Consider the following 22304-nt stretch of genomic DNA (forward strand, 5'->3'; position numbering starts at 1 on the left):
ATAACTCAAATGCATACACAATGACGGCCTCAGTTTCAACGCATACAAATACGACCTCCACAGATTATCATCAGAGATCGAAACGCTTCACTTATCACGTGAGTGTGCTCGATCCTTTTTACGTGAACGATCTTGAACCTAAAACTTTTCCGCTCCCTAACAGGGCTGTTACTTTCAAAAATAAAATTAAATCTTTTATTAATCGTTTATACAACTACGATGTAAATATTGACAATCTTCATTATTAATTATATTTATATTAATATTGGGTCTAATATTGTAATTGACAAATAATGAGACTGGAGCTTAATTTTTTAAAAAAGAGAACGACGACCTCCGTTGTCCAGTTTACACCGGTTTTCATGTGTACGCCACTCCGGGGTCCCGGGCTCGATTCCCGGCCGAGACGATATAGATTACCATAAGTGTTCTATGTCGTCTTGGGTGTTTGTGGTACCATCATCACTTCTGATTTTCCATAACACAAGTACTTTAGCATACATTGGGATTAGAGTAATGTATGTGATGTTGCCTCACATATATTTATTTAGAATCGTCCTCAAAACGCATGAATTTTAGAAACAATTCTCTCAATTATATATAGATAACGTTTCTTGCAAATAATACAGCAGTGTAATTTTAAGCAGCCTGTTTAAAAAATGTTAGGTATTTCTTACAATCCCAATAATATAAGCGCAGGTAAGCACTTACCATTAGGTGACAAGTTTTGTCACCAGCCGACTGCTTTTTAAGCTGCTGGAAGACACTCCATATTTTGTTCATTCAAATACATATGTCATTTAGTGCTCCGAGACATCTTCACACAAAATATTGGCAGATAAACGTTCCATAATAAATTATATAATAAATTTCAAATACCGCCAACCCTAAATTAAGTATTCGAATAGTACTAAAAATGATGTATATTAATGGCAAAAGTTTCATCAGTTGACAACCCTATTCTCAATATTAGGATACCAGCCTTACTGGACGCAACTATGACAAATTACTATTTGATGAGTGTGCACAAAACCGCCAGACATGGTATTCTGGATCAATTTGAATTAACAGCTTAACAGTTATTATTTCTTAAAAGTAATTCAATAATTTAAATATTCTTGAGATATGTCTGATGTGGAAATTAAGCTCAGCTTTTATATCTATAGTGATAATTTGACACATTATTATCAATCATATTGAATTTTCCATTAAGTAGATATAATTATATTCTACTAGCTGTTACCCGCAGTTTTGCTCGCGTAGAATATATTTACAAATTAACTTAAAATATTACAATAATGACCTCTTCGTTAACAGTACTTTTTTCCAATTAAAAAGTAGCTTATGTTCTTTCTTAGGCTCTAGACTATTTATGCACCAAATTTCAATTGAATCGGTGCAGAAGTTTTGGCATGGAAAAGAGACAAACAGAGAGAGTTACTGTCGCATTTATAAGATTAGTATGGAATTAGAAAAATAATTTTTATAATTCCGCAGCCCGTGTATGTATGTACGTTCCCGTATAGATATCGTACGTTGACAAATGAGGCATCGTTAATTTCGTCTTAAATCCAACTTGTCCATGCTGTGACGTCATGTTAAATTCAATATTGCCGATATGTCTTGCATGACAACCAAACACTTAAAATGAAATCTTTAGATTTTTTTGATATCGGTCAATCATATTTTCAAGCAACAACAACAACAGCCTGTAAATTTTCCTCTGCTGGGCTAAGGCAGTTGAAGAGAAGGTTTGGAACTTATTCTATCAAAAATGTTATTTAGTGTTAAATGTATTTGAATAACATCGGATAGACGAGACTTGGAAATAATTAACTTATTGAATTCCATTTAAGCGTGTAAATACTTGAAGTGAATTTACTTAGAACTAAGCAGTAAACAGGAACTTAATGCTGATAACTTTGCCTCCTATTGATCGAGCAAACTTGAATCAAGGCTTTAAAGGACTTGAGGTGTGACTTCCGAACGTTTAATTATCACTAATACTACATATTGCGAACTATCTTACTAAGATCTACTTAGTAGGATAATTAGATTAGTACGTAAGTAACGTAATTGTCATAAGAAATAAATTATTAAAATTTGATACTGCGTCGATATTTAAGAGAAACGGTGATCACTTACCATTCAGTACCTAACCTACTTTCAAAACATCCATCGATGTCTAAAATAAATAAATGATACGTTTTCATGCACTGGCACGTATAGAATTTTTTTTTACATAAATGGAATGTATATATGCAAAAGTCTTTTTTTTAAATGCTACTCTCATTTATCGGACCTTATTGGTTTAGTTTTACCTAAGTTACAACCTTGTTTGTTATGTATAAGCAAATAATTCGAATTAAAATAGTAAAATAATAGATTCACAATTTTCAACTCTCCTTTTGATTGTAAAATTTTAAGTATAATCTAAGTTAGTTTATTTATTAAATAACGAATTCAAATTAAACACATGTAAATTCAGTTGCTTGCTCGGATTTGAACTCGCAATAATTTACTAAAATTACTTTTTGTAACCACTGGGCCATCTTAGATCGCATTTATATTTATAAACTGTTGTAATGTAGCTTACATTACAACAACAAGTCGAGATATATTTTATTTAACAGAAAATTATTTCCAAATTTGCTTATCAACTTGAAAATCATACAATATGTAATATTTCTAACGACTTCAACATTCTTATGTATTGACTCAAAACAATTGATACATATAATTATTTAATAAATTTACACGGAATAAATATATATAAACAATTATTTTATTCCAAGTTTAATTCAATCAATTTACTTTTAAAGTCCGAACGTATGGCATCGAAACTGATCAGCTTAATGCATTCAGTTTTAAAAGGGCAATTACATTCGCGACAGCCTACAGCGCGCCATCACCATTTACAACGGACGACGAACGCATCATAAACCGACAGGGAAGTCGGTACTCATCATGGCCTATTGTTCAACTACCTTGAACACGCATAGACTTCGTTAATCTTTAAAGTTGATGCTCATTTCGCCCGTGAGAGCGGTAGTCTTCGGAACTCCAGCGTCGCATAGGGAGCCACGGAAGGGCCGTTCTGAGAACACCTCGATGGTGACGTATCAGTAATTAGTAGTGCTAACTAAATTTCCTTTAATTGAAGTTAGTGGCGAGGCGGTGTCGTGACCCAACCTACCAATTACAGATAAAGGATCTTTCATTTCACGAAGGTTTTAATTACTGTATGTCTTATAAGAACTGCAATGTGAATGTGTAAGAATTAGTCGAGTGAGTAAGTCAGTTCGGCAACATGAGTCCCGTTTTTACTATACAGAAAATCGGACTCGGAATGTCTACGGGACAGGTGAGTTAATTTTTTTTAAATATGATTCTAATTTTAAAAAAGTATTTACAAATCATTTTGTTATTTTTTTTTATAATAAGTATCTCTTAGTAACGATGTTTTTGAATGCCAGTGTTGACGTATTCAGATAAATGTATTTCTCACAGAGGTTACTATATACCTATATTATATACATACCTATGTCAGTGAGTATTTGTATGAGGAAAGATTATCTTTCTAAGCGCAGTATTTGTTTTGAACAATTCATACAACCTGTAGTATAGTCAAGTAGACATTCATACTAAGCCGTAGATCTCGTAGCAGTCGTTTAAGAGATACCAATGAAATTGAATTCTATATTTCGCAACCAAACGACTTACAAAATCTATCTCTCTCTTTTTAGTAATCCAAAAAATATGCGACGGAATGACGATATAGTTAACATGACTATATTTATAGTCATTTGTTTGTTTCATTGTAAATATATCTTCAATTAATATAAACTGTACAAAAGGGAGTGACTTAAAGTACACGCTAAGAACACGAGATGTATATGTTTCGAAAATCGATAGTACTTGACAATCAGTAACCTCAAGCGACTGAGGAAAGTGCGCAGCTAATCGCCCGGTTTAATAGCTGAGTAAATGAAGGTTCGTGTCTGTCGTTCATATAAACGAGTTGGAATAACAATTGAAATATACTACGAAGGAATTACTCCGCCAGACGGAGATAGTTTCACCACGAGTACACATAACTAATAAATAAGTAAATAAATTGTATGCTTCATCTCTGGACGCTAATTTACACTTAATATCAAAAGCATTTCGCTACTACATAATTAAATATGTGATCGAATGTACTTTTGACTGTCATTTGTTTTGTAGAGCGTACAATAAAAAATAATATACTACCCATGACTTAAAGACTCAGATGTGAAGTCATTATTACCTAAGTAAACGTGCTTAATTGGAGACCATGCTTAGTCAAACGTACTGGGTGATGATGGCGACGTGGACTACCCAAGATGGTTGATGTTTCATGGCTTTAGTCCAGCAGTAAATGGCAATATGTTGAAAAAACAAAACGCCAAATCCGTCGGTTCATTGGTATACATGATAAGGGTTACTCCTTAAGCAGTTCTGTAACAAATACTTTTTAGAGTTGTTTCAGTATCTAAAAGCGCTAAATGAGTTGATCAGTGTAATATCATAAACAGCGAAATATTTGATCCAATTGTACGCATTAGTTGATCATATCAGGTGATCACTAAAGACGCTGATCATGTGTCCATTTGTAATAACAAGGATATGAACTGATTCGCAAACAAAGAATTATTATATACAGACACTACCAATTACTGATCTATATGGACAAACCTTTTAGCTTAACAGTACTTTGATTTAAACAATTGTTTAAGTTAAAGTATTGTAAATTGTAGAAAAAGCTGATGCTATACAATAATTGTGGCATTTGTAATCTTTGATCGTTATCGTTTATCGTAGAATCTTTGTCCAAAATCAACGATTATCATTGTTAATTGTATTTTAAAGTCAATATGATAAAAATCATAAAGTATGTATAGCTTTTACTCCTTGCCATGACAATGAGATACATTGATCCACAATACTACTATTATATCATATTACTTGGTGGTAGGGCTCTGTGCAAGCCCGTCTCTGTAGGTACCACCCACTCATCAGTTATTCTACCGCCAAATAACAGTACTCAGTATTATTAATAGGTTGGGGAAAAAGTTTCTTCGTATTTTATATGAAAATTCAAAAAGGTTTTTTTATAGTTTATTTACATTTGACTAAAGTATGTAGGTGCCATTTTGTTCCATAACTTTTTGCCATCTTGTTGGTAGTGACATGATCAAATTGCTGTAAAAATTTTGGGGCTTCTGATCGAGAAACTGCGACAAGTGGTTTTGGCAGTCCTCTCGTGATGTTAACCTGACACTGCCTAAGGAATTCTGCAGAGACCGAAACAGATGAAAATCTGAAGGTGCAAGGTCAGGACTATACGGCGGATGCATTAATACCTCCCAGCCAAACTCTCGTAATTTTTGTTGAGTGGCTAAAGATGTGTGAGGTCTAGCGTTGTCATGGTGAAAAACCACACCCCTTCTGTTGATCAATTCTGGCCGCTTTTTCTCAATTTCTTGCTTCAATCTCATCAATTGTTCGCAATACAGTTCTGAATCGATGGTCCTGCCGGGCGGTAACAGCTCATAATGAATGACGCCCTTCCAATCCCACCATACACACAGCATTACCTTGTTACGAGTTAATCAGGGTTTTGTCACAGTCTGTGAAGCTTGACCGGCCTTTGACCACGATCTTTTTCGCACGTTCTTGTCGTATGTGATCCACTTTTCATCACCAGTTATCAGCTTCTTCAAAAATGGTTCGGTTTCATTACGTCGTAATAAAGAATCACAAATGAGTACACTGTTCATTAGGTTTCTTTCAGTGAGTTCATGAGGCACCCATATATCGAGCTTTTTTGTGTACCCAGCTTTATTCAAATGAGTCAAAACCGTTTTGTGGTCAATTTCCAGTTCTTCAGCTACATCGTAACTACTAATATGCCGATCTTGCTCCACTTTTTCAAAAATGGCATCAATTTTGTCCGTAACAGGGCGACCAGAGCGAGATGCATCTTTGATATCAAAATTTCCGGCTTGAAAACGCTTAAACCAAACTTGCGCTACTCTCACAGATACTGCATTAGGTCCATAAACATCACAAATTTTTTCGCGGCTTGAGTTGCATTTTTACCTTTTTTATAGTAAAATTTTAAAATGTATCGAATTCCTTCTTTAGATTCACTCATTTTAACAACAACAAAAACAAATGAAAATCACACAAATTGCTAATTTGAATTTGGAAGTGCCTTCTTTAAAATTAAAACTTTTTAATGATACCAAAACCAGCCAGATACAAATGGTATAGCCAAAGAGATTTTATTACAAGTTCATACATACTATATGCGAAAAGACTTTTTCCCCAACCTAATATGTTCCGGTTTGAAGGATGAGTGAGCCAGTGTAACTACAGGCACAAGGGATATAACATCTTAGTTCCCAAGGTTGGTGGCACATTGACGATGTAAGGAATAGTTAATATTTCTTACAGCTTCATTGTCTATGGGTGATGGTGACCACTTACCATCAGGTGGCCTATATATAGCCAACTTATACCATAAAAAACAAAAAAAAAAAACAACAAAAATACGCATTTGAAAGACATTCAACGGTAACGGGTATCCTCGAGATTGTCCTTTATCGATGAACACGAGGTGAATTACAGACACAAATTAAGTACACGATGAGTCCGTGATCGTTGTACTTGGATACATCCTCGAAATCAACTCACGTGGCTTTTCAACTCCTACTACTGTTAATAGAAAGACTGGAGAATATAATGTCAAATTGGTCGGTTTTAAACCAACTTATATTCAGGCTTTGTTGGAGACGCTAACGGCTGTTGTTGTTTCGATGATGATTAAGTTTTGGATCAATGATACGGTCTCTTAAAAGTATTTTGATGCACTTACTAAAGCTTATAATATATGATGGGTAGCCGGCAAGATGTTTGGTTCAAGTTCATCTTCGACATACATATTCACGAAATAATACAAGCAAACTAAAGATTTGGTGTATTATTCGTATTTTTAACAATCAATATAATTATATAAAACTGTTCCGTTACTAAGTGAGTGACAGACACCGCACAGCCTAAACCACTGGACCTAGAGACTTAATAATTGGCACATTTATGCTTTAAGTGTCCTAGAGGTGCACTAAGAAGGTATTTTTCAAAATTCCCCCGGGATAGGGAATAAATGGGATTTATAGTTTCGAACCAAAGTAGCTCTATCTCAAACAAGTAGGTTGTAACAATAACTGAAAACTGTTTTAGGATATTTCAGAATTCCCAAGGGATAGGGAATAAGCGGTACTTGTATTTTATAAGCCGCGACACCCTCTGTCATATCCTTTTTGACAGCTAAGAAATCTTTTTTTCCTAACACGATTCTCACTGACCATCCAGACTGTAAACTAAGTGATTTCAATCAAATTATTTAATTACCTAGAGCCGTGATGGCCCAGTGGTTAGAACACGTGCATCTTAACCAAAGCGAGTTCAAACCCAGGCAAGCACCACTGAATATTAATGAGCTCAATTTGTGTTTATAATTCATCTCGTGCTCAGCGGTGAAGGAAAACATCGCGAGGAAACCTGCATGTGCCTAATTTTATAAAAAATGTGCCACATGTAGTGGAATATATTCCAAACCTTCTCCGTAAAGGGAGATGCCTTAGCTCAGCAGTGGGAAATTTATAGGCTGTTTTTAGATGTTAATGATTTAATTGTCTGATGCGGCGACATATATGTAAGTTTAGAATATTGTTCTGTACACCTACTTGTTGTCACTTGACTTGCTTAGTCAAATATTGTAAATATTTATTGAGCTAAAATATTTCACGGTGTTTAGTAAATACTTCAATATTATCTCTGAAGTTTGCGGTTCTTATGAAATTATTTTAGCGTCCTCCGTACGTCACCTTAATAACATTATTATGAAATTGAAATTCATAAGTGGTGAGTCGGGCAACGAATAATTTAGTTTCTTCCGTGCAACACCTTAGACACTTTTTAAAACTTAACTTCGAATCCCTTGAAATCTCAAAAATCTAATTCAAAATAAACATTCATTTAACTATCACATTTGAAACATCTTTATTTAAGTTATTTTACAAAACTGCATTAAGTGAAACTACCAACCTGGATCAAACCAGACGACAATGAAAATAAAAAGAACTATAAAAGTAGTAAAGTATACTTTACTTTACTACTTTTATAGTTCTTTTTATTTTGTAAAAAGAAACATATATATGATATATATGTCATATATATGACATATATATGTCATATATATGACAGACTTTTCAGTGCTGTCATATATAAAAATTACTGAAATATAAAAAATATATCAAATAAAGTTCACAAACGTAATATGTAAGCTTACTAATGTTATCGCATAAAAATATTACACAATAGTTCGGATGTAGGAAGTACCCATCCGAACGAAATTAAAAAAGCCTTCAAAGTGCATGCTATTATCCTGTTAAAATAAAAAGATATGATATCTATAGAAAAATTATAGAGCATAGAGTATCTACGAAAAGGCCATTGTTGCGTGGTACAATATGTAATACGATTGTAAGATGTATTTAAAATTAATTTTAATATACTGACATGATATCCATCTGATATTTTAAAAACAAAAAGACTTTTGCTTTAAATTAAATTTTGATATTTCTTCCGACCGTTAATAATAAAATTGCAGAAAATTAAAGGCAATTGCAACAGAACGTATGAGAATGTAATTGCTTTGACATCCTCAAAGGCATCATACTTTTAATTAATTAAATTTTGTTGTTCGAATCACTTTGAACAAACAGTCAATTTAATTTATTGAATCCGACAGGCTGTTTGTCCGTCTTCGTCACGATTCATTGCTCTTTGTTAATGAGGCAATTGTCAAGCACGCGGCGTTATTACGATCGGCATACGTCGTTAATATGACACCCTTTGGACTTATCCTGATGTCATATTATATGTATTTGCATTTTTATTGCGCGAGATCAGTTTTGCATTGTTTTTTTTTTAGATAGTGTTAAGTACTCCGTTTTAATGTCAAGTGGGCTGTGAGTGTATGAACTGTATGGCCGAGGTGTGAAGGAAATTGTTATAGGTTGTAGTACGTTTGAGTATATCGTTGATAAAGTGTTTGTCTCATAGGGTTTGAGATTTCAAGGTTCTTGATTCAAATTTTATGAGCCCAATTTTATGTCGAGGAAAAATTTTGAATTATTACATGTCTTTTGACGAATGCAATTTATTTTCGAAATAAATTGTATCATATATTTCGAATTACGAAATGTTCTGAATTATTTATAAGCGCCCGCAGACTAACAGATTTTTACTTTCATTTTAATGTATTATCGTACAAGCAAGATCAGTGTCGACTGGAGCATACTTGAAGGAGTCGTTTATCTTTGGATTGCTCTTTCTACCTTTAGAAATTTGAGAAAATAATTATATTTCATTTATTACCAAGCATGAGAATTACAAAAATATTGCTCGTTGTTGTAACGTGTATTGTGTTACTCATCGTGTTCAATTTATAATGATCATTAACTTTCCTTCATATTAATTACGAGGACTTGTAGGATTTTTACCCAGTATGACAAATTAAATATATTATAACGCTAAGCTCACACACACAAACGTAGTAGTCTCAACTTCACAAGCAGCGACGCTGTAATCATTCGTTTTTATATATTTTTTATATATGTAAGTTGTGTATGTACTGTGGCAAGACTCAGAATGAGAGAAAGTTACTTTTATGTAGTTTAAATGTATGTTCATTCAATCTTGGATTTTTTCAAACTATTCTAGCAGATCCTTCGTCAGAATCAACTAGAATGCTCCTGGAGTTCTACTTAATAGCAATTAATATTAAATAATATCAAAACCAAAGGAAAAGCATATATTGGGACTGACGTACCTGCGTTGGACAAAACTCCCAAAATAAATAAAAATAAAAAAAAATATATATATTTATATGTAAGTTCTGGTGAACGTTCAAAAACTAGTTATTGTTTCATAATTTAAGATTTCTTCACCAATTGTTAATGTGTTCTATTTCTTGAATCACAATATATAATCGTAATGAAATAGACGAGAAAACATTATTTAAGTTGATTTGATTTAAATTAAAATAGATTTAAATGATTAATTATTATAAAAAAATATATGTATATTTAAAAATATAACTTATTTTACAAAAACGTAAAATATCATCTAGGTTCAATTAATTTTGCAATAATTTTTATGACTATATTTCGGAATATTGAGTAAGAAAAGCATTTAAATATCACACATATATACATAAAAATATATTTATCATTTAATGACAATTTCATCATTATATTTTTTTCATTTTGATGCACATAAATTCTAATATATTCGTTATCGAGCATGGAATACGATTAATTCATTATAAAAAATATATACTGTGAAAATCCATCCATCTAACTAATTAATCCTTACATCGAAGTCGATTTATTCAATTAATGAAATATATAATTTTACTTTGACGCGAGCGAGCAAATGTACCGTCAGAATCAATAACGCTCGCAGGCATTGTATTGCAAAGCGGATTTGTCATACCTGGTATTGCCAATGCGTTTGTAGAGCTTAGCTCTTATCCCCTTTTTACAATATCCGATACGCCCAGAGCTATTCAACGTATTGACCATTCGACGGAACAATTAGCTAATGGCCAGCTTACAACGAGCGAATTAAAAATTGTCAATTAAAAAACAATAAATAACTCGCTTAATTCTTACACGTGGAAATGTTTAGGCTTATTTATATTCAAAGAGCACATCCATCGCCATGACACCGCCATGGTCTCGGTGACAATGGCGAATAGTTACAAAACTACAAGGAAAATTACATAAGATAACTCTTTCGAGGAAGTTATTTTTAAATAGCGCGTGTATCGAATTACTATAGTGCTTTAAGAGTGCCAAGGTTCGAATTCGATGGTTGCATTTTCAAGTTCGATATTATGATACGTAAACCTTCTCCTTAAGGGGAGAGAAGCCCAGCAGTGGGAAATTTACAGGCTTTTGTTATTATTGTAAACTATAACGCTAGTATTGATAAGTAAAATATGGACCCTAAGGGGGCGCCGTACCAATTGCCAAATCTGTCTGTCCGTTTGTTACGTTTTCACTGCTAAACCACTGAACGATAACTGATTAATAATAATTAAAGAAAACTATTTAACAAATAAAGTTTGAAGTTATTATAAATATTAATAATAATATTATAGTATCACATTAAAAGTGGGGGAGGGGAGGTTAGAAGATGGCCGAGGAGATTGGGCATGAAATAAATGACCGTCATGCAGTATGCCACGGCATACTAATATGTCTTGCCCACAAGGTGAACTAATAGATATTTCATTAGATTAGCATCGGAGAATTATACAATTGCTAGAGAAATGCCAATAAATTTACTCACAGAGGTTTCGCTCGCGTATTAGGAGTTAGTCAGTTAGGTTAGTCAGGTATTATATGTGGCTTTTATTCGTAGTTGGCAAAAAAGGCTTTATCCATAGTTGGCTAAGCAAACGTAGTGTAGGAAGTCCTCAGGCACGGTGGAGTGACGATTTACGCAAGGCGGCTGGCAGAAGCTGGTGCGAGTAGCCGGAGAAAGACCACAGTGGCGTGCACTTGGAGAGGCCTACGTCCAGCAGTGGACAAAAAAGGGCTGATGATTCTGATGATGATGTAGTTGGCAAATTTCATCAAATTCGGTTATATAATATAGATACCTTCGCATTTGTAATCTAAATTATTATTAATATTAAAATAATCGCTTTTCACTGATTGCAATATACATATACCAAAATAACATCTGTCTTCCTGTTTGTTCCGGCTAATCTCAGGAACGGCTGAACCGATTTTCACGGGACTATCCCTGGCAGAAAGCTAATATCATAAGGAGTTAATTAGACTACAACAATACCTTTTTTGTCAAATTCTAACGTCCACAGAGTCGCGGCAGCTAGTATTAGTAGAGATTTCTCTATGTAAAATCTCTATGGCTGGTCTTTACTTCGACTTTAACTTTATACTGTAATTCCTTAAGTTCTAGGTTCAAATCTTAATTCTTAATAGAACCAAGAATAATTGATGTTCTGTTCTGAAGTTGGCAATGCTTGGCGGAATACGTGAAGTTGTTTGTCTTTAAACTTTCTTTAACAATATAAAAAAAAAATGGCCACAGATTGCGAGTTCAATACATTGTTTTGCCTTAATTGTATATTTAGTAGACTTTTGTCTCTGTCCCATTTTTAAGTGTTATATTATATGTTACGTATACTGTGTTTGTTACTTTAATTATTTTGTTATTATACAAGCTAAAATATTAGGATTAATGAAACGCACTGCATTACTTTACAAAAAAAAAATCCGAGAATCTAAAATTTCTGAAAACTATCGAATGCGTGGTAATCTGTTTTTTGTTTTTGTAAATCAACGGGTTCGGCTTCGCTAGGAATATTGATTTTTCAAATATCCGCTTGGAGGCTGCTTTTAGTGCTTTTTGTTATTCCGCATAGTTTCGGATTAGTTCATTCACGCCCAGTTATAAAATCCATCCTATATATACGATATTTAACAAAGCCTTAAATCGTTATAGGCTAGGTAACTTTTCAAATTGAACCGACACACAGATATATTTAATCTATGTATATAGAAGCCGTTTACATGGACTATTCAGACTATTCAGGCGACTTATATATTTAAAAAAGGAACACTGACTTTTCTATTAAACAAACACATTCTGTGAAAACAGATCGCGCAGTGATTCGCCTTAGAATAAATCTCCAGGAAAGAGAACTTTCAACTTTAAATCATAAGACATACATCTTATAATGTTATAATTATCATTTCACCTTGAAACTTAACACTAGTACCAATGCCATAAATTTCGGATCAACAATGAATTTCCATAAAGTCACATGTGAAATTTGGAAATCTTTCTTTGATATATTTTTATCACATTCTTAAACCTTTTTTAATTATGACAGTGTACGTCGCTTACGTCGTATCAATACAAGAAATTGTTTTTCACTAAGTTATAAATTCTTAAAAAAAAACGTTATTGCGCTTCCTTGTGAATCTGAATTTTCGAATCAAATTAAAACAATACAATGCAATTGAATTTCGCTTTTCATTCAGTTTAACTACCGAATTGTTTGAGATAAATTGTAATTTCATCCTGACTACCAACTGGTATGTCTGCTTTTTCATTTATATAACATTTCATTTAATTACTTATTTATATTTACGTTAATATTATGTATATGTAGGTATGGTACGACACAACTTAGATGTAGCATCGACAAATTCAATAAAACCGATTACTGCCGATTTACACAACAAATAGAAATGGCTCCCTATCGCGCCATTCGACTACTATTCGTCGTTATAGATTCCCGCGTCAGTTTAACCCGAGAAGCAAGAGCATGTAAATCGACGCGTCAAATTGACTAATATATTCATATGATATTATAAGTTATTACGTTTGCGTAAAGATCATACGATACATTTACGAATCTTGCCAATGCTACATCTGAGTTGTGTCGTACTATACATATTTTTTGTTTGTTTTCAAATATATAGTTGTCACATCTGTCTATTTTATTATACATTTCGTGCATTTCTCCGATATTCCCAATCTAAACCTATGCACAATTATAGATCGTTAAGTTATAAAGAATTTTCGTCGACAACATACGTTTGCTAAATTCGTATAATCGAGATATTTCGATATTGAATCCATGAAATTCATGACATGACATGACAGCTCGACGGGCGGACATGTTTGACGTTTACCGGTGCGTTCAGAAATCTGTGTAAAGGATTATTATTTGTTAGTTTTTACTGAATAAAAAAAAAATATAGATCTTTCATAATATCATCGTTTATATTATACATATTTTTTTAGTTTTATTTATTTCATTCGAGTGAAGCCTATATTATATATAGATTATAGGCGTTTAACTGAATAAATTTATGTGTATTTATTAAAAAAAAAAAATGCTTTACAATTACAAAATATTGCAAATATATATTTTTTTTCTTTTCTTAATTTTAATATCACAAAATGACATATTTATTTATTACAAATAATATTATTATAACTTGTTAAAACTTGTTTACTTGGTGGTAAGCAACCCACCCGGCGGTAGAACATCTGATGAGTAAACCACTTATCAGATATTCTACCGCTGAACAACAGTACGCTGTATTGTTGTGTTCCGGTTTGAAGGGTGAGTGAGCAGTGTAACTGCAGGCACAACTGCAGACATAGCATCTTAGTTCCCAAGGTTGGTGGCGCATTGACGATGTGAGGAATAGTTAATATTTATTACAGCATCATTGTCTATGGGTGATGGTGACTACTTACCATCAGGTGGCCCAAATGCTCGTCCGCAAAACTATTCCATATAAAAAACACAGACATAGATAGCATTCAATATATCATTGGAACTAAAACTAGAACCGTCTGTCACGTATATATATATGTCATACGTCTCACGATTGTTGGATGATTAAATAGCTATATTTTTATGGTCGTCATAAACCTCGATGGTTAGATGCTCAATACTAGAACTTTGCCTAACGTTTTTAAACTACCGTGACGTTTGAGTTATAAAACCTTTATGGTATTTACGAAGCTGAAGAATGTGTGCTCGACAATAGCACATAACGAGAGTTCGGGCTATATTCCTCACAATATCGACAGTATTAAAAGCGCAGCAATTATAAAATTCTCAACTAGAATTCAGCAGCGACTTTGCAGCTTTGTTTTGACGAGTCGGATGAACAAACGGGCCAAATTATGGTACTCGATCACCACTACCGATACATTGATGCCGTAAAAATAATTATGGCTAATGTCATTCATCATTCATTCATTCCTCATTCCTTCAATTTTCATTGAAATATTGTCAATGTGTGAAAATTAAAATTTGTGATAATTATGTAGGTAGTCGAAGTTGATAGTTCGCAGCCTGGTAATGAAAACGTGTGTACAAATAAAAAAAACACAAAGTAAAGATAGATACACCAGATTATTAATATTATGTTGTAAGATTTTAAATTTACATGGTTATTTTTATTATTACAGTTATTAACTACGGGATATTTACCATTTTTTTTATTTGTATCCGTTGGAGCTCGATATTTCGACATTATCTACGAATGTCTTGGACACGAGACTAGTCTAGTATCGAGCTACAACAAAAATATCGTAAGTATCCCGTAGTTAATAACTGTCATGTAGTCAGATTATTATTCGCTTATTTTGTTTTTGTTTAGTGGGTAATTAGTGCTGCATCAAATATAATTAATACGTCACAATTGACGATCTAGTAGATGAACATTAATTTCTCCTCCCAGTAAAATCAATCTTAAGTGACTGCAAACAATCAGAAATCTTATTTACTATATTTTGTCGTTACATGATTATGATGATGATGACTTTTGTTTTGGTTTATGACGAATGAGATTATGGTGTGATAGCAATTAACGTGGCAATTAATTTGACAGCCGCCAAGAGACGAGGAACCAGGATGCTTCCGACGTCAGTTCCACAGGATTACACGCAATGTTCGCCAACGGATCAGTGGCGAAGGTCGATCGAAACCACCCGATTGGTTCCTTGATAAGTTTTCGACCCAAACCTTCACCGACCCCGAAGAACCGCTGTACCAGGCGAAAAAGTCCAAGCTCCTCTGTGGACTTAAACTGGCATTCGATCCAACCGAACCATCACATTATCGGGTACGTAGAAAAGGTTTTATTAAATATTATCTTCTTTTTAATAAATGTTTATTTTGTAAAACAGTCAACATGACCAGTGTCACTTGAGTATACAAATAGTTTCTCATAACCAATGATGATTATTGGCCGGCCTCAACTTAGTCTCGTCGAGATAATCACATAATAGTAGAAAATAATCATAGTGCACAATTTACACAATTATAACCACGCTACGTACTTCCTTAGAATGTTAAATTGTTGAATGTTTTGTTGTAACTTGTGACAAAGTTCAGACAGGTCAACTTAGGATGGTGGATATGGAAAATTTTGTTTCTTGTAAATTCACAGCATATTATCATATATTTACAATTAATAGCTGTTCTGGTTTGAAGATCTTACATTTGAACTGACACTCGTGTATATAATTCGATATTATATATCCATTGTGATATTTTACAAGTTCTAACAATATATTTAATTACACAATAGTTTATTTTATTTAACTTATTTTTAATATTTTGATATAAAAATGAATTTGCATTATCCTCATTATTTTATAATGTTTTATTTAATTGATTTTAAAATGTTGACTTATAATTCAAATTTAGAACTCTTAAAACAATGTAAGCAATTACCCAATTACTTTTGGTTTATTGTGTATATTTTTATGTACTTGTTACTTTGTTAGTGTTGTCAAATAAATATATTTCCGATGTCTCTGCTAGTGGCTCACTGTCGTCTCCCTGGCTATACTGTATAACGTCATATTCGTCATCGGACGAGCGGTATTCTGGAAGCTGGATGAACTCACTCTTATGTGGTTCGTGCTCGATTACCTCTGTGACATCATTTACATCATCGATACAGTTATACATGCTCATGAAGGTACGTTCACTCTATTATAATCAATGATCTCTTCAGAACAATATTGGATTAATAACCTAAAAACCGTAATGATTTTTTTATATATTATTTAAGGTGGCTATGCGACATTATGCGAAGTACTAATGATATATTTTAGTTATTTAATAGCAAGCGAATGGAACGTCTTTTTTTGTTGAAAATTTTACAGGGAAATGCGCTCGTGAATACAATTATATCGAGTTCTTATGTGAGAAATACAATCAGTTCATGCTTTTTCATTTGAAGCTTATTTGTTTCTGTTGAAACGGATGGTAAAGTACGCTGTATAAACAATCTTCAACTTGTCTATTTCTTATGACGTATTATTCATAGATTTAAATCGAGTGTAGTATTCGAAATAAGGTCGCAACTCAACAATTTGACACCCACATACGTTGGGCCGCGCCTTGCGTCATCAAATTTAGCTAACGCGTGGACAAACAACTCACCCAGCCCTCACTTTCCGCACAAATACTCTGAATTGAATGATCTTGATATCATAGGACTGTTCGATTTGGAGAACCAAAAAGTAAAATCAAAATAAAATTTTTGGAAATATACTTATTCGGTAATTCGATATTATTAAATTTTAATATAATTAAGAAGCTCAGAAGACATTTTACCATACGAATCGAACGGTTCCTGGTCTCTTATTAAAACTCAATCGTGAAGATTCAATGACAGCACTGCACTAGTTTCCGAGCAATTTTCATTTCGTAACTATTACTTCGACTAAGACAGAAACTGTGTTTATTGAATTACGAAGTGTTAGTCACTTGATAGGAAGGGAACATGTGACATTAAAAAGTCATAAGTATTTTAACGCTCGTGAGATATACGCTCTTTAGTCTTGTAAGCGACTACCTATATTTGTTTCACTTGCTTTTAACTGTTACGCGACTATGAGTTTTATTAAAACAGGCTCGATTTAAATTTATCGATATGTTTTATGGGAATGAATGAATGTTCAATACTACATATTGAAAAATGGTGAGATGTTAATTTCAGGTTATTTAGAACAAGGACTCATGGTGAAGGATTCTCATTATCTTAGGCAAAATTATATGAGATCCGACGCATGGCCCTACGATGTTCTCTCTCTTTTACCGACGGACCTAGCTTACTATTGGTGGACCCCAGGATCTTGCAACTACGTGAGTCGATCATATCATTAAAATAATGTAATTCTAAGTATGTATATTTGAATATAACACTTTACTAAAAATATTTATCAATTAAGTATTAATGCTTAAAAGGCTAGAGACATCAAAATTTAAGGCTTTATTTCACAAAAGTAATTCAGATTTATACAGTAATCGATATATAATCGATTTAGGGATTTGGATTTGTTTTGAATTTTTTTTTTCTTTCCAAAATAGTCATACAATCATTGAATTCTTCAGGTTTTCTATTCATTTCTATAGTGCACTCTTTTTTCTAATGGTTATAGAATGATAAGTATATTTACTACACTTTAAACCCGTGCTGCACTGCGGTTGATAAAAAATAAAATCAGTATAAATGATAACGTATAGATCAACTAGATTTACAATTAAAGTCATCTCGTATTTTACATTTGGTAAATAAGTTGAGGGTACCTACAAGGCGAGATGAATCGAACGACAATAAACATTCCAACCAAACACATTCTTTAGCTTTGTTATTACTGGAAGTGTCAATATTGGTTGTGTTCCAGGACCGTTTGCCGTGCCCTGTTATTGTGCGACTTAATCGACTATTTCGCCTGCCTCGAATGTGGGAGTGGTTCGACCGCACCGAGACCGCCACTAGTTTTCCGAACGCTTTTAGAATTTGCAAGGTCAACTAAAATTAGCAACAATAAACTTATTAATAATTATTTATCATTCATATTAATAATATTAAAAAAATTGATATTCTAGGTCGTAATGGCAATCTTAGTCCTGATACACTGGAACGCATGCCTCTACTTCGCGATCAGCTACGCTATTGGATTTGGCACTGACAATTGGGTATATAACATCACCGGAGCTCAGAATGAAACGTTGGCACACCAATATATATACAGCTTTTATTGGTCAACGTTGACGTTGACCACTATTGGCGAGACTCCCCAACCAGAAATTGATGTCGAGTATGCATTCGTTGTGGCAGACTTTCTGGCAGGTGTTCTTATTTTTGCAACTATAGTAGGCAATATTGGATCGATGATCTCGAACATGAACGTGGCAAGAGTTGAATTCCAAAACAAGATGGACAGTGTGAAACAATACATGGCTTTTCGAAAAATTACTGGCGATTTAGAGGCAAGAGTGATCCGCTGGTTTTCCTACACATGGGCGGAGAGTGGAGCTTTGGATGAAGAGAACGTACTATCATCTTTACCGGACAAACTGAAAGCGGAAATTGCTATTCGAGTTCACCTCGAGACACTCCGAAAAGTACGGATTTTTCAAGATTGCGAACCCGGTTTACTTGAAGCTTTGGTGCTGAAATTGAGGCTGCAGGTATTCAGCCCTGGCGACTATATATGCCGCAAAGGTGACGTCGGCAAGGAAATGTATATCGTGAAGCGGGGTAGGCTTCAAGTTGTGGCCGATGACGGTACAACCGTTCTTGCTACTCTGAGCGCAGGATCAGTTTTCGGAGAAGTCAGTGTTTTGGAGATCGCTGGTAACCGCACTGGTAACAGACGCACAGCTAACGTCAGGTCATTGGGATATTCCGATTTATTCTGCCTGGCTAAGAAAGATTTATGGGAAGCCCTCGCAGACTATCCAGATGCCAGGGCTACTTTAACTGCACGCGGTTGTCAATTACTGCGTAAGGTTTGTAAGTTGATCTCACCTAGTCCGATCGTGTGTTTACATCGTAATAAAAGTTGTAAGTTTTACATATAAAAAATAGTTATAGTCTGATGATAGTGAACATTTTTATAACATTTTAACATTTATTAATCGTATGAAGAGTATTTTATTCATTTTATGATATCATTGCATTAGTTTCTTTTAATTACAATTATTTGTAGATAGATCTTTTTATTTAGTAGGTAGTACAAGTAGGAGTAATCGTAGAAGTAGAAGTTGATGTTGTTGTTGTTGCTGTTGTTGTTTATTTATCTCAACTCTGTCAGTATTTCGACATAGTTATATCTGCTTTAAGTCGCTTAGATTTTAAGTTATATGGACTAACATAAAACAAATTTTATAGGACGGACTACTCGATGAAACTATATTCGAAAACGCTCAAACGACCCAGCAAAGCTTAGAGGATACCGTTCGCAAATTGGAATCTACTGTTATTAGTTTACAAAACCGTTTGCAAGTATTACTGGCTGACGTTGGCGAAAAACAAGCACTTTTGAAGCAGAGATTAAATAGACTCGAGACAAGGTAATGCTAATATTAAATCGTTAACATTTAAGTAAAATGCAAAGCGAAATTAAAAATTGCGACATCAGTTCTGCCTAGCGAATTATCTATATGACTTTATATCAAATCGATCTATTCCAAATGAGCAATTTTCAGGGCTATTGAATCTGAGGAAAAAATGAACTCTCTTGATCCAGAGGAATTGCGGAATCAGATTGCCAGGTCATGTGAGGAGAAAGAAACCATAGGACCTGTACAAGGGGGTTCTTTCAAGAGCCTGAACCCTCCAGCTAGGGAACGAGGACATTCCCTCAGTGTTGAACGTAGCCCAGGTCTTTTGAATGTCACGTCTGAACCAAGGAGCAAGTCGTTACGACTGAAGCGGATTCAAATTGATGCTTCAAAGTGAATCGTAAAGTTTGATTAATTTAGAAATGTTATTGTTGGTCTGGGAAAGAGTTTTCGAAAATTTACATAACTGTAAATTATTTTTGATACCTGGAAAAGGCTTTATATGAAAACGTTTGAACTCTAAATTATAAGAGGTGATTGTGAATTAAACTTTCGTGAGGGAACACGGTTTGAGTTGGTGCTGATGGAAAATGTTAGAAAGGTATTCGATTTTATTTTTTATTGTTTTCGTACCAAACTAATGTTATGGCAATGAAAATGAATGTCAGCCAGTGGTTTTGAAAACGTTTTAATCGTTCGATGTTTATCGATATACATACATTTAAACATATACTGTTTTAGAACTCTATTCAAAATTCGATGGTAGTGAATTCCTGACACTATTTTAGCTGATTGATTTTTTGCTCATAGTTTAAACTATTTAATGTAAATCTTTGCTATGTATACATGTATTTTGGATATGAATTTATATTTATCACAGTCAATGGTGAGTGGCTTTAAATTAAATGGACGTAATTGACATTATATTTCCTATCCTAATATACACTTCTTTTACATTATATATAACTATACCTACTATCTTATGTATGTTTAGGAATAGAATTCAATTTATAATCGTCTATTAATATATCTACATAGTCTCTATTGCCAAATATAATTACCAAAGGTTTAATGGTTATAATTAATAAATATTAAAAAAAGTAAAAAAATATCAATTTTAAATGTTCTATTTTAAGGTTCAGTAATAATGCTCTAAGTCTGCGATAATCGAAACAAATACGTCGTTTATAAAAGTTTTATTATTGTTAGGATATGCTACATATTATTTCCGATAAAACATTGTTCTGTATATTTTATGCCAGTTTGTTATTTTATTATGAATTAGTAAAATGATCTCAATTATTAAGATATTTTATTTTATTTATATAATTCGACGAGTTTGATTTGAATTGTGAATTATAGGTACTTACATTTTTTTTCGGTTTATGCAATCGATCGGATTTTTATTATTTCAATTATATACTTAATTAATATTGATAAGGTAAATATTTACTCAAAACCGCCAATTGAATATTGGCTTAGCGATTAAGATAAGAAATTAAAAAATATAAAAGCAAAAAAAAAGTCTCTTTATATTCCATATTATAGAAATATATTCCAGCTTTTAGATATATATTCCACTTTTTAGAATTATATTCCATATATACCGACAAAACTTAGGCATAATGGACTTTTCGATGAATTTTCCATTAATTCCAGCTTTTTGTTACTTTTATGATATTGTAATTTTTTTTTAAGTATAATGTGACACGGTATTTAATATTTTTTTTTTACCAATCATTCGAACATTAAAACCTTTTTTGATTTATATAAATAAAATAAGTTACCGATTATGTTTGATGATTTATATAATTTTAGTATATGAGAGTGTGGATGTATACAAGGCAATTTACGAGGTATTAGGTAACTTAATCTTACTATATATATTCGTGAATTCTATGTCATAGGTATATCCTGTTCTCCTAAATAACATACAAGGTGTTTGTAAAGTTAGAGCCTGTTAAAGATTTCGTACGTCTGACATCGCTCGGCGCACATAAAATTATTTCTTTGATTTTTTATGAACTAGAAATTATTTATGTAATTTCATTTTATCTTGGGGCCGATGGATGAAATTAAATTAAATGAATAATTTAAAGTTAATGATAATTAAATCAAAGTGACAATATTTATGTGAAGATGCAGCATGTGTAATCTTTGAGAGGAACTAGCTGGATGTAACGAGCATAGTATTTGAATATTATATATGACTCCATGTAGTAGTGACATGTAGTAGTAGAAATATGTGTCTATTATTACTCAAATAAATGTTAGA

At 33.1% G+C, this 22304-nt stretch overlaps 1 protein-coding gene across 1 annotated transcript; it reads left to right on the forward strand.

Moving 5' to 3' along the window:
• Positions 1–3051: 3051 nt before the first annotated feature.
• LOC124543305 (cyclic nucleotide-gated cation channel subunit A-like) lies at positions 3052–22304 on the forward strand. The gene is made up of 8 exons (XM_047121485.1): positions 3052–3364; positions 15552–15785; positions 16490–16649; positions 17676–17821; positions 18364–18486; positions 18569–19474; positions 19857–20038; positions 20174–22304. Exons 1-8 carry the CDS (start codon positions 3311–3313, stop codon positions 20424–20426), a joined length of 2058 nt encoding a protein of 685 aa, XP_046977441.1. The 5' UTR covers positions 3052–3310; the 3' UTR covers positions 20427–22304.

This window comes from Vanessa cardui, chromosome Z, assembly GCF_905220365.1.
Source record: "Vanessa cardui chromosome Z, ilVanCard2.1, whole genome shotgun sequence".
Classification (NCBI taxonomy): domain Eukaryota; kingdom Metazoa; phylum Arthropoda; class Insecta; order Lepidoptera; family Nymphalidae; genus Vanessa; species Vanessa cardui.